This window comes from Lipophrys pholis (assembly GCF_963383615.2).
Source record: "Lipophrys pholis genome assembly, chromosome: 1".
Classification (NCBI taxonomy): Eukaryota; Metazoa; Chordata; class Actinopteri; order Blenniiformes; family Blenniidae; genus Lipophrys; species Lipophrys pholis.
In genome coordinates, this window is record NC_137635.1 from 39489451 (window position 1) to 39507595 (window position 18145).

Below are 18145 nucleotides of genomic sequence, written 5' to 3' on the forward strand. Positions count from 1 at the left end.
ACGGACCCCACCAGCAAGGGGGCGCACTGCTGCCTGACCGGTGCGTTCATTCCCTGCTCGGATAGTCCTCAGGTGACAGTGGACAACGCCAATATTTCAATCGATTATGACACATATTTATTTCGCTAAGCTTGTTGACAGAGGTTGTATATGTTTTAAATAATTATTTGTACTTAATGATGCCACGATACTTAATATCCTGTCAAACAGCAACCTCAGCTGGGATCCGTGCAAAACCGACTTCAGGTATTATTTTGAACTCCGTTTAATTTTCAAATTTTTGGATCTATCTATGTATCTATCTATCTATCTATCTATCTATCTATCTATCTATCTATCTATCTATCTATCTATCTATCTATCTATCTATCTATCATGCGAATCCCATGGATGAACCATTCCCAAGTTGTTGTTAAATGTTTTTTATGATCAAATATTTTTTCCTTATACATTAAGGTATAACATGATTATCTATGCAAGACATGTGTAAAAATAGCACTATTGATTGGTTAAATTCCATTTGAAAACAAACAAACACAAGTATGTCGTGAATTCAACTGTACACATTTATCAAAGTGGGATAAACACTGCAGAGGTCACAAGGAGACTTTTTTTGTAAAGTGAAAACATAATTTTTTGTTTGGTGTTTGATATATCATAATTTGGGCATTCATGGACACTCCTGTTTCATGTTGTTTGACATAAAATACTACAGTAAAATAATTACCCCTTGGGATTAATAAAGTGTTTAGTTTCGATTCGATTCTATTATTTTCTATTCTATTCTAAATCAACAAATTCTCATTTGTATTGTGTATTTTTTAAAGTCAGTTATTTACATATTAAAAAATTATTACCATGTCCGCACACTGTTGACAAAAACATCAAACTTACATTTTTGCCTTCACATTTTCTACAATGGAGCCACTATACTCATTATTTAAACCCCTCAAATAGAATTACAATTAAATCACAATGGATGTAGAATTTTGGTTTAGATTTCTAAAAGATTAAGTAATTTACATTAGAATTGAATCGCACACCAATGTTTTGTACTTGATGCAGTGGTTCCATTTACGATTTTTCAAATAGTACCTGAAGACGCCAACGCCGACGAGAAAGAATTCGTGAGGCGGTTTTGATATATGCCAAAATGTAAGTCTCATAATCCAAAACATAAATATCACTACAGCATGGACATTGTAATGGAGCATGTGTGTGGACGGTTTGAATAGTTTGTTGTCAGCAATTTTCTGAAGGAAAAAAATGAATAGAAATGTATATTTCATTACGTTTAATAGTCAGGCGCAATACGGGCCTCCCTTCAGGAAACTAAAAGGGTCCTAGAGTATCTCCTGTAACAAAGCGGATCCAAAATGTCGGGAGAGGTGTCTTCTCTCTTCTGGCTTCTCTCTCTTCTACACACGGTGAGCGCATTAAAATGATTGGTGCCGAGTGGAAATGGATGCAGGACTCGTTTCCACTGAGTCTGGAGGGAATGTGAGGCTGTCAACGCGTTGTAACCTGTTGTTAAGTTTGTTGAGGCTCATCCTGCTGACACCGGAGTTTCAAAATGACGTGGCTTTACGTGTTAGCACCGCGAGCCCTCGAAGAAAAATACATTTCCGCCTCTTTATTAACCGATTTCCACTATTCATCAACACGCCCCGAGGAATAATCGTTTGTTTTGAGAGAGAATTGCAGCCACCGATGACTACCGTAAGGAGAGGGTGTCTGATAAATGTGTCTAGATCATGTCTGCTCGGATAAATAAACTAGAATGCTGCGTTTATTCCCGTGAAGCTGAAATGATGCAGTCATTTGCAAATATCTTACATCATAGTTTCTCTTTTAGTTAATCATGTACTAGAAGGTGAGACACTATAGACACACCTTATCTAGATGCGTCCTGCAAGTTTAACTTTAAACCCATCAGACAATAAAACTTAATGTCTCCAGGAGTTTGATGTGATCCAGGATATTGTGATTTGATTTTAAATCCTGGGTGATGCAGATGCATTAGTGTATCGTGACGGCACAGTTGATATTGTGTGGAGAATGTTGCGACACGTCTCAATCATCCATCCTTCTGTACTGCTTCGTCCAGTGCAGGGTTTTCCCTGGACAGGTCGCCAGTCCATCACAGGACAAACACACAGAAACAGTCAAGGACACTTGCTCACAGTCATGCTTAGGGCCAATATAGGGTCACTGTTGAAGGAAACCAGAGAACCCAGAGAAAACCCTTGCAAACTCCACACAGAAAGGCCCGGCCAGTATTTGAACTCAGACTTCCTCCCTGTGAGACAAGAGCCCCCACCACTGCTCCATGTCTCCATCAGTCTACTGTCTATCTTCACAAGGAGCTTCAGCTGATCCAGGCTATTCATGCTGCACTGTGCACCACAGGGCAAAGACAAACACTAACCTAGAAAAATTGTCATTGGGTTGTAAGAGGAAGCTGGAGAAAACCCACTGATGCTCAGGAAGAACATGCAAACATCGAATGGCCCCAGCCCGATAGCATATAGGGTCCTCTGCCTGTGAGGAGGGCGTGCTGTCCACTCCAGATACACTATTTCTACTTGAGGCTCACATATTGCCATTAAATCGTGACGTTGGATTGAATCAGCCATTTATGAATATAATATCAGGATATTATCTGCATAGAAAATTATGCATGAGTCACATTTATATTGATAATACTGATAATTATATTGATTTGTACAAATCAGCTGGGTGACATTTACTTTGGTTGTGGTTGTTGTCAGAATCATCAGTGAGAGCAGCATCCAGTTCTGATTGAGCAGAATGATCTCTGGGTGAAAAGGCTCTTATATAGCAGTGTTACATCACTTAAGCCCAAGCTGTCCCTGTGAGCCTTTATGCCCGCATCTACTTCAATCGAATTTTCACTATATCATTGTATAATAACATACTTCGACTGCATGATACAGTATCTTTAAGTGACTGGAAAGAAATATGTGCTTTGATCAGCATTTAGCCAAAAGTGGCAAAAAAATTCAGATATTTATTCTTGATTCAATCGATCCTTTTTTTTTTGTTTCATCCCCTCTTGATCTCCTTCTCCTCCTTCCTTTCCTTCAGCTGTCGGCGTATGGAGCCGACCTGTCGTCTGAGGCGTGCAGGGAGCTGGGCTTCTCCAGCAACCTGTTGTGCAGCTCCTGTGACCTGCTCGGGGAGTTCAGCCTCACCAAACTCCAGCCCAACTGTCGGCAGTGCTGTCAGCAGGAGGCCCAGATGGAAGCCCGCAAGGTAATATGGGAATTAAAAAAAAAAAAGGGTTTCAGAAAGTATGAGGTGTTTTACGAAGCCCTTATAAAAGCAGAGTCATTGAGGAACAGATAGAAGCATAATCAGAGATGAGGTTCACTGAAGTGCATGCACTTCAACTGAGATTCAATAAATCTCATGATGCACTGTAAATAATTGTACGCTGTCTCAGCCACTTAGTGACTTGTAAAGAAGATGGACTCCTCAGCAGTTAGTAGTAGCACTTAGTGGACTTCTCTATCAGTATGTGCCACCTTTATTGGCAGGGTCGTGTCTCTCAGCTCTGGGGCTGCCGCTGAAAGCAGCCGAGTCTCAGCCTCACTGTCACTCTTTTGACACTGCTGGCAGCTGTGCGTCAGACCCGAGCTGCCACACACAAACTCTGTCACTAGCGGTCCGTCTCAATCCGTCTCCTTAAGTTTCAGAGTCGAGACTCCTTAACCCCAGCTCGCCTCGAGGTTAGGGGGGGGGGGGGGGGGGGCTGCTGTAGCGCTTACTGCACATATTAAAGGAGTCCCTTGTCGAGCTCCCAGGAGTAAACTGAGTGAGTTGATGGCTGAAAAACAATATAATTTTTCTTTTATTAAGACCCCAAGGTATCCTAGCGACGGGACCTTGGAAAAGTGTAGTGCACACCTCATTACACCTCTCGACGATAACTCCGTTTCAGACAGATGCTTAGAGCAAAGATTACTTATAGTCCTCCTCGCAGTTTGAGTGAAAATGTCACTTCGAAGAGCAATTGCCTGTTTCCATCTTTTGAGGGTGTGAATCCAAGAGGCAGTGTCACTGAGCACATTTTTCCCCCTCAGACTTCAACAATTATCTGCCTTAAAAATCCTTTTTAGTCTCCCCATTGGCATCAGTGCCGTGCCATTAAACCTTCTGAGGAGCAGCTTATTGCACGGTCGTGTCGATTAGTGAGATTCACTGAGCTCGGAGGACATTTGTTACTCTTTTTCAAATACAGTCTCCTGTGCAGCCGCACCTCGGCTCCCCTGAGTGTGATGATACAGCCTGTCTCTGCAGAGCAGGCAGTCTCTGAGGGTCTGTAAGTCCCATCTTATGCAGTTAATGATAACACAAGAGGCCTCTTCTCAAGACTGTATAGCCTTAAGATGATACTTAGGCATCAGGCATTCTGCTGTGCCAATCACATGCACTGACTTCAAACACACATCACTCATGGCATTTATTAAATGCACTCATCATTCAGTTGTTAAAAAAAAACAACCCTGATATATGAAATCCAAATGACATTGGATTGACTCAATTAAGGCCAGGCGACATTTTCAGAAGCCATTTGTGTTGGATACCCGACAGTTCACAACTTAAGCTGTCATAACCCCGACGATCACAATGGCAAACATCTGTCTTCTGGTTTTTCTAAATCTGATCCTGGCCCCTTTCATATGTGGTCCGAAATCAAGTACATATCTGAAGTTTTGTAAAATGGCCCCAGTCTAAACAGTAGTCAATGTGAGACAGATATTACAGCTCAATACTGGAGAAGGCGAGACGTGGCAAGGTCACATTTCAACTCTGGATAAAACTCCTTTTCTCCATATTAGCCACTGCTCCACTTACACACTTTGCCTCTTACATTGCTACAGAGGGACAATAAAGTTCTGTTCTGTTAATTTTTCTGAATGTTCTTCTTCACTTGATTGTTTTTTCCTGTTGCTCAATAACTTCACATATTACACACACACACACACACACACACACACACACACACACACACACACACACACACACACACACACACACACACACACACACACACACACACACACACACACACACACACACACACACACACACACACACACACACACACACACACACACAAGCCTGAATGTGGCTGCCTGAGGTTTTGCATCTCACACATTGAACAAATCCTCTCGGATTGAAGGTGTTGGAACAACTTGAGCTGAAGTCTCATGAGGACCATTGTACTAAGATACTCTCATTCGCTTACTGTTATATTCATCTGGGTAAAGGTATGAGGGGATTTGTATTGTGAAATAAACTTAGATTCATGAATTTGTAATAAACGGGGGACTTTTTGTGGTTCAATCATTACCCGGTAGAACTTGTTGAATAATTATGACGCATGATAATCTCTTTCTCTGATTAATTTTGATAATGAAGTTATTGTTGTGGTCTGTGTCATAGACCTTTTCTCTCTGGAAAAGTTTAACTTTAGTGTCATATATCTGTTTGTTTTTTAATCCAGTTTTCAAAAGTTGCTCAATGTGTTGTTTACCGCCACATCTGCAGTGTTTGTGTTTTCTGTCAACATCTCAGCTGGAGTGAACATGGCTGGACTCTGCCTCGTGGCGCCGCTGTTTTTTGAAATCGATCAGCGAATTAACATTTTCAAAGGTTGAATTCCTACAAAGAGACCTCATACAGCCTTTGTCTTTCACTTCCTGTCGTCAGTGCACTCGTGGCTTGTCGCTGATGTTCTGACCTGAACGAAAAAAGGGCAAATTGAATTTTAGCAGCGGTGGATTGTTAACAGAAACGCAGGGGTAGAGAGGTCGAGGAGAGCATCTCGGCTTTGCACGTGTAATTTAGTTTGCTGTGTGAAGCAGCCAAGCAGGCTATTTACCACTCGACTCTCCAAAATGGCCGCGTGGAGCATGCTCTTTGAAATATGGCTGTGACACTCCCAATTCCCTCTAACTTATTGTATATTGGTGCCAGGGCTTTGATTACAAGTGAGCTTTACACAGACCGCCATCCATCAGCCCCAGTCCATATATGCACAGACTCTCAGTTTAATGACCCCAGAGGAGTGGCGGGGACACGTTTATGAATCAGCGGGCCTGGATCAAATGACTCCTCCAGGCCAGGTGACCTCCCGCCAGCAGCGCCTCGGTCGCTTTCGCCTCTGTGTTTGTGTGGGTCTGGGGGGGGGGGCGCTCTCCTCATGGACCACTTCACGCTGTTTTTGTCTGTGTGCTCAGCTCTACGCTGGGGCCATCCTCGAGGTGTGCGGATGAAAACTGGGGAGGTTCCCTCAAGTCCAAGGTGAGTTCTTTACTCGGACAAAATCACACGCGGGGACTGGTTTTGATCCCGCAGCTTTTCTCTGTGTGTTAAATCCTGCGTCTGTAAGTGAAATCCTTCCGTGTTTGTTCTAACAGTGCCTGCAGGACAGCTCCTGACGAGCCTTTGAAGTGTTTCCTTAAACTCTGTCTCCTGTTCCTGCTTCATATAATAGGGTTGTTTCAGTGTCAGGTTACGTTTGATGGAGTCACTGCAGCGCGTCTCTTTGTGGTGTTAAGACGGCTGGAGCCCAGTCTGTGCCATATGGCTGTCATTTGTTTACTTCAGCTGTACCTGTCCTGTGTTTTCAGCTGCCACTGATGCTGTTGACAACACACGGGGGGGTTTAGAGGCTCTCGCGAAATGTGGAATATAAAGAGCGATGCACTGATTATCTTTATTTTCTTCTCCCAGCTTTTGTCAGGAGTGACAAGCCGAAGATGTTCAAGGGTCTTCAGATCAAGGTATTGATTACTTGGTTTGCTCATTTACCTTTGGGGCATCTGATACCCTGGAAACTTTACTTTGAATACTTAAAAAAGATAATAATACAATGTAAGACAGAAATCTATCTGCAATGGCTCTAATATAGATAATGAAATATAGCAACTTTATGAGATAGGGCAAACCTTAATGTTTGCTGCTGTAATGTAAAAAAGCAAAGAGCTTTTTATTTGTTTGTGAGATTTCGTTTTAGGCTAGATAAGTTTATAAAGAGGACTCTCAGCTCCAGTCCTGAGGTGGAAGATTACAGATAAATGAATGGATAAAGTGCTTCATCCAAGTTTTGTTGGTCGCTCTGGAGTCTTTCCCAGCTGACACTGGCCCAAAGGTCACCAATCCAGCACTGGGCTGCCACATGGAGGCAGATAGTCACTGAACCTCTCATACCTACGGGTAACGAGGTTTCACTCATACCCAGCATGCCTAAAGAATGGAGGAGAAAACATGCAAACTCCACGGTGAAAGGACCGTCCATTGTCTGTGAGCCGACACAGCTAACCACTGTAACACTGCGCTGCCTGCGGCCATATGTTTTCTCCTCCAACTCTGATCCGAGCGCCGACGTTGTTACAGAGAGGAATCTTTTTCTTTTTTTTTTTTTCCCCCTGTGACATTTTGTCCTTGTGAAAAAGTGATCAAGTGCAAATGTGATGCGACTTTTAATAGGCGCCAAAATCCCCCTTGGACTACTGTCGGCTTTTTCTCTGCCGCAGCCTTTCAGGATTTTAATTGTAATAATTATGCCCTTCAGCAAAAAAGAAACGGGGAAAAGCATTTCATCTTGTGAAATACGTTAATTTCAGATGGTGTGATTTTCATGTCTTGTGAGCTTAAATGATCCAGAATTTAAAATAATGGTTGTAATATTTCAGTTTAGTACAAATCTAAAATATAGAAATGTTTCACAGGTTTTGGAAAAATGCAGCCAAAAGACTCCGGTGCATGTGAAAATTGACAATAAAGAATTAATCTGTCAAGACTCCTTTAGGTGAGAAGTCTAAAAACGTGCCCCGCATTCCTCAGACGTCGTATCAACCAAAGACATCTCAACTTAAAAGTTCTTACTAGAAATGAATAGGAATTTAGTTCTCAAGACGCTTTTCTCAGTGGAACCTGTTTTCTCACCAAATTCCGTTGACCGGCCGACTCACAGACGTCTTCTCGATATTTCTCCTGCTCATTGGAGGTCGGACCTGTAACACCTCTCCTGTTTCTCCTGCAGTACGTGAGAGGCTCGGATCCTGTGCTAAAGCTTTTGGACGATAACGGGAACATCGCAGAGGAGCTCAGCATCCTCAAGTGGAACACCGACAGCGTGGAGGAGTTCCTGAGTGAGAAGTTAGACCTAATATAGACATGACCCCATTTCAATTTCGTTTCTTTTCTTTTTTATTTTTTTTTTTACTTCATCTTGAATATTAGTTTCCTCCAAATTACACACAAAAAAGAAGTAAATCCTGTCTGATCTAGCTGTGCAGACATTTTCATCACAGTTGTGAGGTTCGGACAACCGCCTTCGCAAATTTACACAAATATCTGAACAACTTCTCGTTTCAATGCTGCTTGCTGTGGGTTGACATCCGTACACTTTGGTTACGGTAACCGGTAGAGTTACGTTCTGCTGAAGAGTAACCAGTAAAGCTGCAGAAGAAGCCAAGTGTTTTATGGACCACAAATGAATTGCCTTCTCCTTTTTTTTTAAAATGCAGAAACCTTGAGGCAGAAAGGTCAAAATGGAGACATTACAAGAGTAAAAATAATTTTTTTGTAGTCTAGTCAAAAGAGACTTATCTACCGACGTGTACACATCCTGTCAGGATTTGATTAAATTAGATTAGTAAGCACACCTGAAACTTTTCCAGATGAACCAAGATGCATAGTGACATTGTTTTGTCGTTTCTCAGTGGGACCTTCAGTTTTCCTTGTTCTCTCTCTCTCTCTCTAATATTCTTGTACAATTATTTTTTTTTTTATCGCTGAATGTTGTGATGGATGGTTTGAAGGAATGAGTCCACGTTCCTCCGCGGATGCAGATGTTTTGCGGAGGCCCACGTTAGTGACGGGCTCACAGTAAACCAGCTGTGGGATGTGAGCTCTGATGGAAACTTGTGGGGTCTTTTGTTTTTCTGCATCTTCTGCTTCGAGGAGAAACTGGATTTATTTTGGAAGCTTGTTGAGAGAGATGAGGTGATGGTTTAATTATGCAACAATAAACACTTTCCAAAGGGTCTGTGGCTCCGTCGTCTGTTCTTCTACCTAGGGCATTTCTGTTTCTGACAACTTTCATTCCGTTTATTTTGACTCCCACATTTGAATACATATTTTTGTACTTTTGATCCCTTACGTTCCTGAAACTGCTTTGGGAGTTGATTTAACGTCTTTGGATTATGATTCAAAGTTACAGTGAAAAGATTAAAGCAGCTCCAAGCATTGAGAAATAAAAGTGAAAGTATGTTGGGTTTGAAAAAAAAGAAAAAAAATCAGTATCACAGTCAAAACGCTGACTTAGTGTGATGTACATGTGAAGCAGTCTACCACTAGATAAAAGGTCCAATGTGTCTTTAAAGTAGAATAGCTGATCAATGAAGTTTGTGCGTCTCGGATCTTTTTAAACCTTTGCAAAAAAAAATAAAAAATCATACATTTACTAAAGTATCTTACAACATATATCTACTTAAACTGGAGTGAAGAATATGAGGAGTTTCCTCATGGTCGGCTTTCTTTCTTTCTTTTTTTTAAATGTGGCTTTGCTGACATCTAGTGGTCATAAATGACACAACGCTGGTACCGCATTCAACCTTCAGGTCTACAAAAAGACTAATGTATATTTTAGTGTAGTTTGTCTTTTGATGTTGCCAAACTTCACCTGAATAAGTCACTCTATGCTTTTATAAAGTTTATATGGATAAGCTATTACCACACAGTAACGAACATGTCACCAGGATGGGAATTAGAAATTTCCACGCGTCTATATTTAGGTATTAGTTTTTTCTCTTGAGTATTCCATTGTAGTTTGAAATTATACTCCAACGTATGGTTTATATATACCATATATTATACCTTTCTGCTTTTAAAATTATAGGTGCAGTACATAAACCATTCGTATGTGCCTTTTTGTAAAAAATAAGTTTATTTTAACTGAATAAATCCCTGCTTTGTAGCTACATTAGTTTACAATAGCAATAAAACATTATTGTTAAATGTCTGCCTATTTGTGCAATTAAATGCAGTCAAAAGGTAACTGATACTTTCAGTAGTACCTGAGGAGAGTGCTTTGTTCAGTGTTAAAAAAAACCCACAATACTTACATTTTTCACTGAGTACCGTTCAATCAAAGTGACAGCAGTTGTATTTGAGTACAACTTTCAGTGTTCCCACCTCTGGTTGTTAATACGACACATGTTACAAGGTGGCATATATCAGAAAGTGTGAAGTCTAAGGTTCCTTTTTTTTTTTTTTTACAGCTTCCACCTTCACTCCAAGAAACTTCACCCCTCAAAAAAACAACCAACCTGTCAGGACGGCATATTCTAGATTGCATGACTTGTGTGATTCTCATCTTCAGTTGGCAACATCAACCGGTATGGTTCAAACAATGAACCAGAATCATCTAAGTTCATGACAGACCCGTCCCATCACTGTCATGACTCTCCAAAAGCTTTAAGAATGATTGTGGGGAAAAAAAAACCTTCATGGCTCTGTTTGTGGATTAATGTTACGGTACAAGGACAGAAAAGTTTGATTCTTTGGGAAGGAGCGAAGTCAGCAGAGATGCCGTCTGTGAGCGTTGTTCTGATGGGAAAGTGTCTTGGCATTCATATGGTTGTTACTTGGCACGCAACTTATTCCCCAACAGTATTGCAGAATAAACACGCACCTTGAGTAATGGCAGTGGTGTTATTCAGTGGGATAATGAGCTCTGCCGTGCTGGAGGAAATGCTCGGGAACATTTCAGGGTGTTGATTTTACCTCCGAATCCTGCAGATCTCAGTTTGTTTGAGGTGTGAGCAGGAAGTGCTGGAGAGATAGAGGACCTGCCATGTTTTTTTGTTTTTTTTAAAGATTTAAAGGCTGTAAAGCTGATGTCTGAGTAAAAGCTATTTAGTGGATTTTCGACCATCTTCTATTCATAACTTACTCCTGACATCTATACAGGCCTCACTGTCGTCTGTGAAATATTGTTAAAATAAGTCTAAACAAAATAGCTAAACCTAGTTCCTTTCATTACTATCACTGCTTAGCCACTAATAGAATAAAAAGCAACTCTTGTTTTGCCAATTTGCCATGGTTTCACACAAACCACATAGACCGGGACTGAAACCTGCAAATTATCAGTCCAAAAATAATCTTTTTTTTTTTTTTTTACCTCCAAATTAACTTTTTTCTTCAGTTGCCCTAATACTCCTCTGTAGGAAGCCAAATGTTACAAGTCATCAGTAAATAAATGAAGACATCTTTGTTTTTCCAATCAATAGAGCTTTATTTCCAAGCAAAAACATAAAATGATTCACTTCGGCTGAAGTGAAACTTTCACAATAGTGAAGGTCTTCACAAATGCTTTCAAACTCATATGACCTGCATTAGAAAACCTTAAATGTATTCTTATAATATATCCTGTTGGACAATATGAGACATAACTGCTGTTTGTGATCAGCTGATTTAAAAAAAAAAAAAAAAAGATTGTTTATTGGGCACCTAACTCAAAATCTTATGAAACATGAAAATCTGCAGCCCGTGATTGAACCGAGGTTTCAGTCACACATAATTCTGTCTCCCTCCTCCCTCTGAATATTGATCCACGATGTCGGCTTTGTCGTGGGTCTGTGGCTTGTAAACCACAGCGGGATATCTGAAAGGCATTTAGAAAGTAGTCTGACAACCTCATTACTTATACTCCATAAACAGTAGGGCCACAGTTTAGCTTTGCACATGCCACCATAGTGTATTTCAAAATGAAACAATCAGGATGTGACTTAAGTGTAGACATTCACCTTCAATGTGAGGGGATTTACATCAGACTCAGGTGAGAGGTGCAAATATAACACTTTAAAAAATGCAGGGAATTGTGTCAAAGCTTCAATATTTCATTATATTATTTTAATATATCTATTAATATTAGATTTATCCTAAATGGAAGTACGCTGGAAACCCATACACAGGGAGAACATGCAAACTCCCCAGAGAAAGGCCTCCGAGCCCGGACTCAAACCAGGGAACCTCCCACTGTGAGGCCAGCGCGTCTGCCATCACCATGTGTTAGTGTCATCATATGTTTTCTATCATTTGTAGCTTTATGTAAAGAACAGTATCACATATAAAGGTAAAAGGGAAGTGAATAAAACAAATGTATGCAAATTCTTACATTCCACATCAGAGCTCAGTCTTCCTCAATGCTAAAATACAGATTACTTTATTTGTTTTGTTTTGAAAAAGCCCCTTTAATCTATTAACTTTGAGGAGACTCACCGTGGTTTTTCGTCCTTCACCATTTGTTTGGTGGATCCCACGTAACCTGGGCGTCTCCTCCGATTCAGGCTACAAAAAGTGCTGCGCCAAATGATTATCTGGTGACAACAAACAGGCTGTAAGATAGGACTGACTCCATGTATGAATGTGAAATACATACATATATCACTCATATCTTACATGGGAACTCCTCCCAGTTCTTCACCTCCACATGCACCGACAGGACCTCAGTAATTTATTTACATCACAGAGAAATCTACGTCTGTTCGCCCCCCCCAGCCACACCTCCTGTTAAACCTTGATGTTCTGATAAACACATCAAGTTCATTTCTATTAACAGTGGTCTCATTTTCATCTGTTTGGGGTTATTATTGATGCATCCTTGTTACCAGCGATGATGAGGTTGATCCCTGTGGGTGAAGTTCGTCCAGGCCTCAGTTGGCTCTGTCGCGGCAGGTCAGGGAGGACACACGTGTCACCGTTCCTAATAAGACAATAAGACTTCTAACTTTTACACTGTGGCTTTACTCCTCCCGACGCATAACGTTATTTTCCAAGAATGTAAGCGTTATGCATTTAAAACTATATATTTTATTATGTGTCCTGTATGCTGGTCACTGGACTTTAATGGTCAGGTGATCGTCATATTTAATAAATATGTGAATCTCTTTATGTTTGCTTCCTTCTCAACCAAAACAAGGAACATGAGTGAATAAATGAAATACAGGACAAAATTTGTGTGCTAAATGAGAAGGTTGTTTTTTTTTATGTGTGCTTTATAATATCATAAATAAGATACTGTTTGGCCCCTTCACATTAGTAAAGTATCTCATATTTCCATTGTATCGATGAATTATCCTTTTATACCACATTGGGCTTAAAATAATTAATTTAAACATACGTTAGCGGGTGTCCTGTAAAGGATTGATAATACTCACATACCAAAGTCAGAGCCTGTCTCTATCTCTTTTTTTTACGTTGAAACTTCAGCAGCACAATCACGAAACTCGACACAAACTCAGAGGGTTTCATCTCTATTTATGTTTCTTTAATATAAACACATCCATTTCCAGAGTTCCTCGTCATGAGACAACCCAATCTCACTCCTTATTGTGTGATACCTACGTTTAGGAGTGAGACCGGGTTGCATGAGAGCAACACTCACATTGGTAGAAAATAAATTGGTCATTTCTTTTGTTGTTGTTTTTTAGGTTGGTTTCTGCCTCATTAAAAAACAAGTCTGACATGTTTAAAATAGTAAAATCAACCTTTCGTGTTTAACAGGACATTTCATGAATGTGCACCATGAAGGTGACATATAGAAACTTTCCACAGGCTCCTCACACACGTTATTTCATGCCTGAAGCATTTTACACAACTCCGTTCATTGATTTCTTTTAATAGTTTTTTCTTCTTTTTTTTTTTTAGCAAAACCAGTTAGTTTCTCTTGAATCTTCACCAGAAATCAAAGTTTCCTCATTGTGTGTTATTGAAAACTAATATTTTAGGATGGAACTAATTCAAATGTCTTTTTTTTCCCACTGTGGAGATTACAAAACCCAGAGTGTTTATTCACTAAATTCTCCTTAAAAAGCCCCAAACACAATGGAAACATGTTTAATGTCGCTTTGTAAGAAGTGAAAACTTCAGCTTCGATGCAAACAGTTAATGACATTTTAAATTTTTTTAGGAATGAAAGTCTGGTCTTATTTGAGCACCCCGGGATGCTGCAGAGTGATCGACCCTGTAAATCCAGAGGACGTCGTCTTTAGTCCCTCCATAGACCTTCTGTAGGTGCAGAGAGGTCACCACCATCCCTTGTCTGTCCTTGCCCCTCCAGTTGTTCATGGCTGTAATCACGGTTGCAAAGCCCAAAAACAATCCTCCGTTCTGCAGAAGTGAAGGTGCCGTTTCCACTCCTTTCTTCAGATGTTAGAAAATCTTCCTGAGAAGGAGCATCTCACTGTGTGACTCTGTGCACAGCGAAGTGATTGTTACTTGAAGTGTTGCTTCACCAATGAAAGAGTTTGACTAAATTTGCCAAAAGTGAGCAGGCAGGTGAGTGTTTTGCCAAAACAGAAAAAAAAAGAACATTAATGCCACAGAGGCAGTTTACAGTGACGGTGGCACTGGGTGGAGACAGACGGATTTCACTCAGTCCATTTCCTGAAAACACAACCACAAAATCCAGACAGCTTGCAGGTGACCACCAGCCATTTACCACTGTGTAAGATGTGCAAGTCTTTGCAATGCTCACACCATTGTGGACTAAACAAAAGACACATTACCACAGAAAAGCAATTACAAAAGAAAAAAAAGAAGAAAAACACATCTCAGGTATGGTGCAAGTTCTATCATGACTCTGGTGAAATCAGATTTTGACACTTAAACCAAGTGCTTTATCCTAAGCTGCGTCATATCTCATTTATCTACAGTCCAGAAGCATTGCTGCAGTCCTGCTTTGTTACCGAAACAATGCCAGTTGGGTGGTTATATTTCACGGGTCCAGGCTGCTCAACAGGGGTTTTACAGAGACTGAAGCTTTGTGTTTTCAGCGTGCATGAAAAATGTGAAAAAAAACATAATACCTCTGATGACCTCTTAGGATTTAACTTTTTACATGATCACTTTTTCAACAACTGCAGAGGTTTCTATTTTGCTCTGCTGCTGTGCCAAACATGACAGGACTTCAGGCACTTATTTTACTCATCTTCCTCACTGGCTGTGATGCACCTGTACTGTGTTAATAGCTTGTTTAAGTAAGCATTCTCAGCTGATCAGGAAAATGGAAAAATAATATTCTGGAACTGATGTTTAACATAAAAAGATATTTACATAATCCTGAATATTAAATTCACATTTTGGACAAGCACCTGACCTTTGCAAAATCTGTTTGAAAAATGCATCCTCTCATAGACTAAACGTTGGAAAATAATCCTTCTGGTAACATTTATTATTTCCACATTAATATATATATATAAAAAAGAATAACCAAGGCCACCAACTCACTCTAACATATATGTACGAGAATAAACATGTAAGAATAAAATACTCAAATTTGCAAATTGCAGTTTACATTGTTTTGAACACCCTGTTTAATTAAACTGTGAACAAAAGTCTTTTTTTTTTTTAACAGCCTAAAGGGTGCATTCATACAACCAACTAAATATAAACTGGCAACTCACACTATATTTTATCATTAAGTTTATTTTTCTTGCAAACGAGTATCAAAATAACATCTTTTGATGAAGCCACTAATTGTAAAAACAATTACTCGGGTAATATACGAGATCTTGGTGTATTTTCTAAGTAATTTGTTGTATTTAACAAGTGAGGAAACGTTGTATCATTAAAAAGCGAATCGTTCTGCTGCAATATTTGTAGAAAGTAAACGGTGTGATGATAAAATAGTTTTCTGTCCTCGAATTACGCGTGGAGAGTCTGTGCGTAAACTTTGTCCGTCTGCAGAACGCGCCTCCAAAGTATCCAGACTGTCACACCGTGGAGCTGGAGGAAGTGTAGGAGTCCAGGTCGGTCTTTGTCATCCCCCCGGGGAAGAGGATATAAGCCACCTGAGGCTGTAAACCGGCTGCGGACCAGGCGCTACAGTTACATGGCACCACGTAGCCCGGGCTAGAGGCTGACGGGTGGGCGTGGGTGTGTTGTCCGGCCCCGGGGCAAGCCAGACCCCCAAACCCTCCAGTCTGGTACCCGAAGGTGTGCGCGCCGTACGGCAGCGCGCCCGCGGCCAGGGCGTGCGGCTGCATCTCCGCCAGCCGCTGGACAGCTCCGGTGCTGAACTGCGCCACCGGCTCCAGAAGCGAGAACGAGGAAGAGGAGGAAGAGGAGGAGGGAGCGAGCAGAGCTCTGGCTTTATCCCCGGGGACGAGAAAAGAGTCAATGGAGAATCCCTTCAAGTGGTCCGCCGCGTCCCCGAGTAACGACGGCAGCGGAAAGACGAAGCGGTCCCTCTTCAGGAGACTCTTGGGTTTGCGCCGGGGTCTGTACTTGTAGTCCGGGTGCTCCTTCATGTGCTGAGCCCGCAGCCTCTTGGCCTCGTCGATGTACGGACGCTTATCTGAGTCCGGGAGCATCTTCCACTCCGCGCCGAGCCGCTTGCTGATTTCAGAGTTGTGCATTTTGGGGTTTTCCCGGGCCATTTTTCTCCTCTGTCCTCTGGACCAAACCATGAAGGCGTTCATGGGTCTTTTGATGTGATCTAAAGGTTTTGCCATTTTAGGAGCTCAATCATTAATCAAAAAAACTCGTCAATTATACTTTAAAACAAGTTATCCCTCTTTAAAATGCATGCTCCTCTCGTGCGTAAAAGAGAAAGGGACAAAAAAAACAACCTCTCTATGTTTTTTTTATTTAGAAGATACCAGGATCCAAATAGACTGAAACATCGGCACAAAGTGGCACTGAAAAGTACAAAAAGCCAAAGCTCCGGTGCATGAATGGGAGTCACAAGTCGGAAGCTTGTTATGGATGATGCTGGGCATGTCATCCACTCATCAGCACACTGCTGTCACGGCGGGCCAAGCCAATGGGAACGAAAGAGCGCAGTAATCCCTACACAAAATGTGACTGTAGGCCTTCTACATGTCTGAGGAACACCCCCTCTTCTTTCTCTCCAGCAGTGTTTAGTGTCACCAAATCTCCACTGAGACAAGTGCAGGCATGCGGGCAGGAAACAAACAGAGAAGAAAGTAATCTGCTGCCCAATACAAGCAGATAAATAGAAATTTAAGAAAATAAAATGTCTCTAGCTGTGGACCTTTTCTGAACTAAAGCTGCCCATGACTATATGCATTACATACACCCTATAAGAATCCACCCCAGAAATTAAAAAAAAGACTAATTTGATTTAAGCTGAACATATATTTTAGGGAGATAAACTCTCCAGTCATCATTTTAAAGCTGAATCACAACTCTTTTTAGACTGATTTCAAAGTAAATGTTTGATATTCCAGATGATGGCCCACTGTCACATTGTGTCTGGTAATGTCTGGAAAAAAAAAAAGAGTTTCGTGGCTGGGATAGATCGTTTTGATTAGAACAAAGTGAGAAATGTCCTTTGCTTTTTTTCAACAGAGCAAAATCAAAATCAACCAGTGCATGCAAATAAAATGTGAAGATATAAATAGGTTTGAAGTGTAATGAATTTTCCTTAGCCTGACTGATTATGCACCCTATGAAGGATAATGTGTTTTTTCACTGAGGAAGACTCGGGGATATTCCGTTGGGAAAACTTGTGACCAGGTACAGGCAAATGGGTGAAGACCTTTGAATGAGATTTACTTCATACTTCTGGATTGATCAAATATTTTTGGATGGGCAGTCTCTAAAGGGGTTTTTAAATTTAGCCTTTTAGTTAAAAAAATAAAAAGACACTAAATTGATGTGTAGATGTTTGTGTCATACTTATATTTACCTAATTTTGCTGCTCAAACATGTAGATCAAGTCAAACTGAGAGGATGGGACTCCAGGTCTGACCAGAACAAATTCAACTGAAAGCAAAAGCGCTTGTGTCAGTGTGCCAAGGTTCACTCCAAGCTCACATATAACTTTAGCCCTTCTTGGGGTTCGTACTTTTCAAAAAAATACGCCGTCAAACCACATAATTAAAAAACATTCCTGTGATGTGATGTTGGCTTATTATACTGTATATCTATATGTGTGCAAGTGGTTCACCTTTGCCTTCTTCCTCCTCCACAGAATCAATATTAATCACAGTCATGGTTCACAGGCTGAGTGACTACATTGATTGCAACAGTTTTCAAAATTACCACCGCTTATCTGATCAAATTCCTGCTTCAGCGG

General features: G+C 40.8%; 2 protein-coding genes across 2 annotated transcripts; one reads left to right on the forward strand and one right to left on the reverse strand.

Annotated features, from left to right (window-relative positions):
• Positions 1-1112: 1112 nt before the first annotated feature.
• On the forward strand, positions 1113-9083 carry selenof (selenoprotein F). The gene is made up of 5 exons (XM_080473925.1): positions 1113-1427; positions 3109-3276; positions 6270-6333; positions 6766-6815; positions 8078-9083. Exons 1-5 carry the CDS (start codon positions 1377-1379, stop codon positions 8207-8209), a joined length of 465 nt encoding a protein of 154 aa, XP_080330051.1. The 5' UTR covers positions 1113-1376; the 3' UTR covers positions 8210-9083.
• Positions 9084-15815: 6732 nt separating this feature from the next.
• LOC308107434 (transcription factor Sox-14-like) lies at positions 15816-16556 on the reverse strand (the record flags this gene model as incomplete). Its single annotated transcript, XM_080459753.1, has 1 exon — positions 15816-16556. The coding sequence occupies one exon, from the start codon at positions 16554-16556 to the stop codon at positions 15816-15818; it is 741 nt and encodes a 246-aa protein (XP_080315879.1).
• Positions 16557-18145: the final 1589 nt, after the last annotated feature.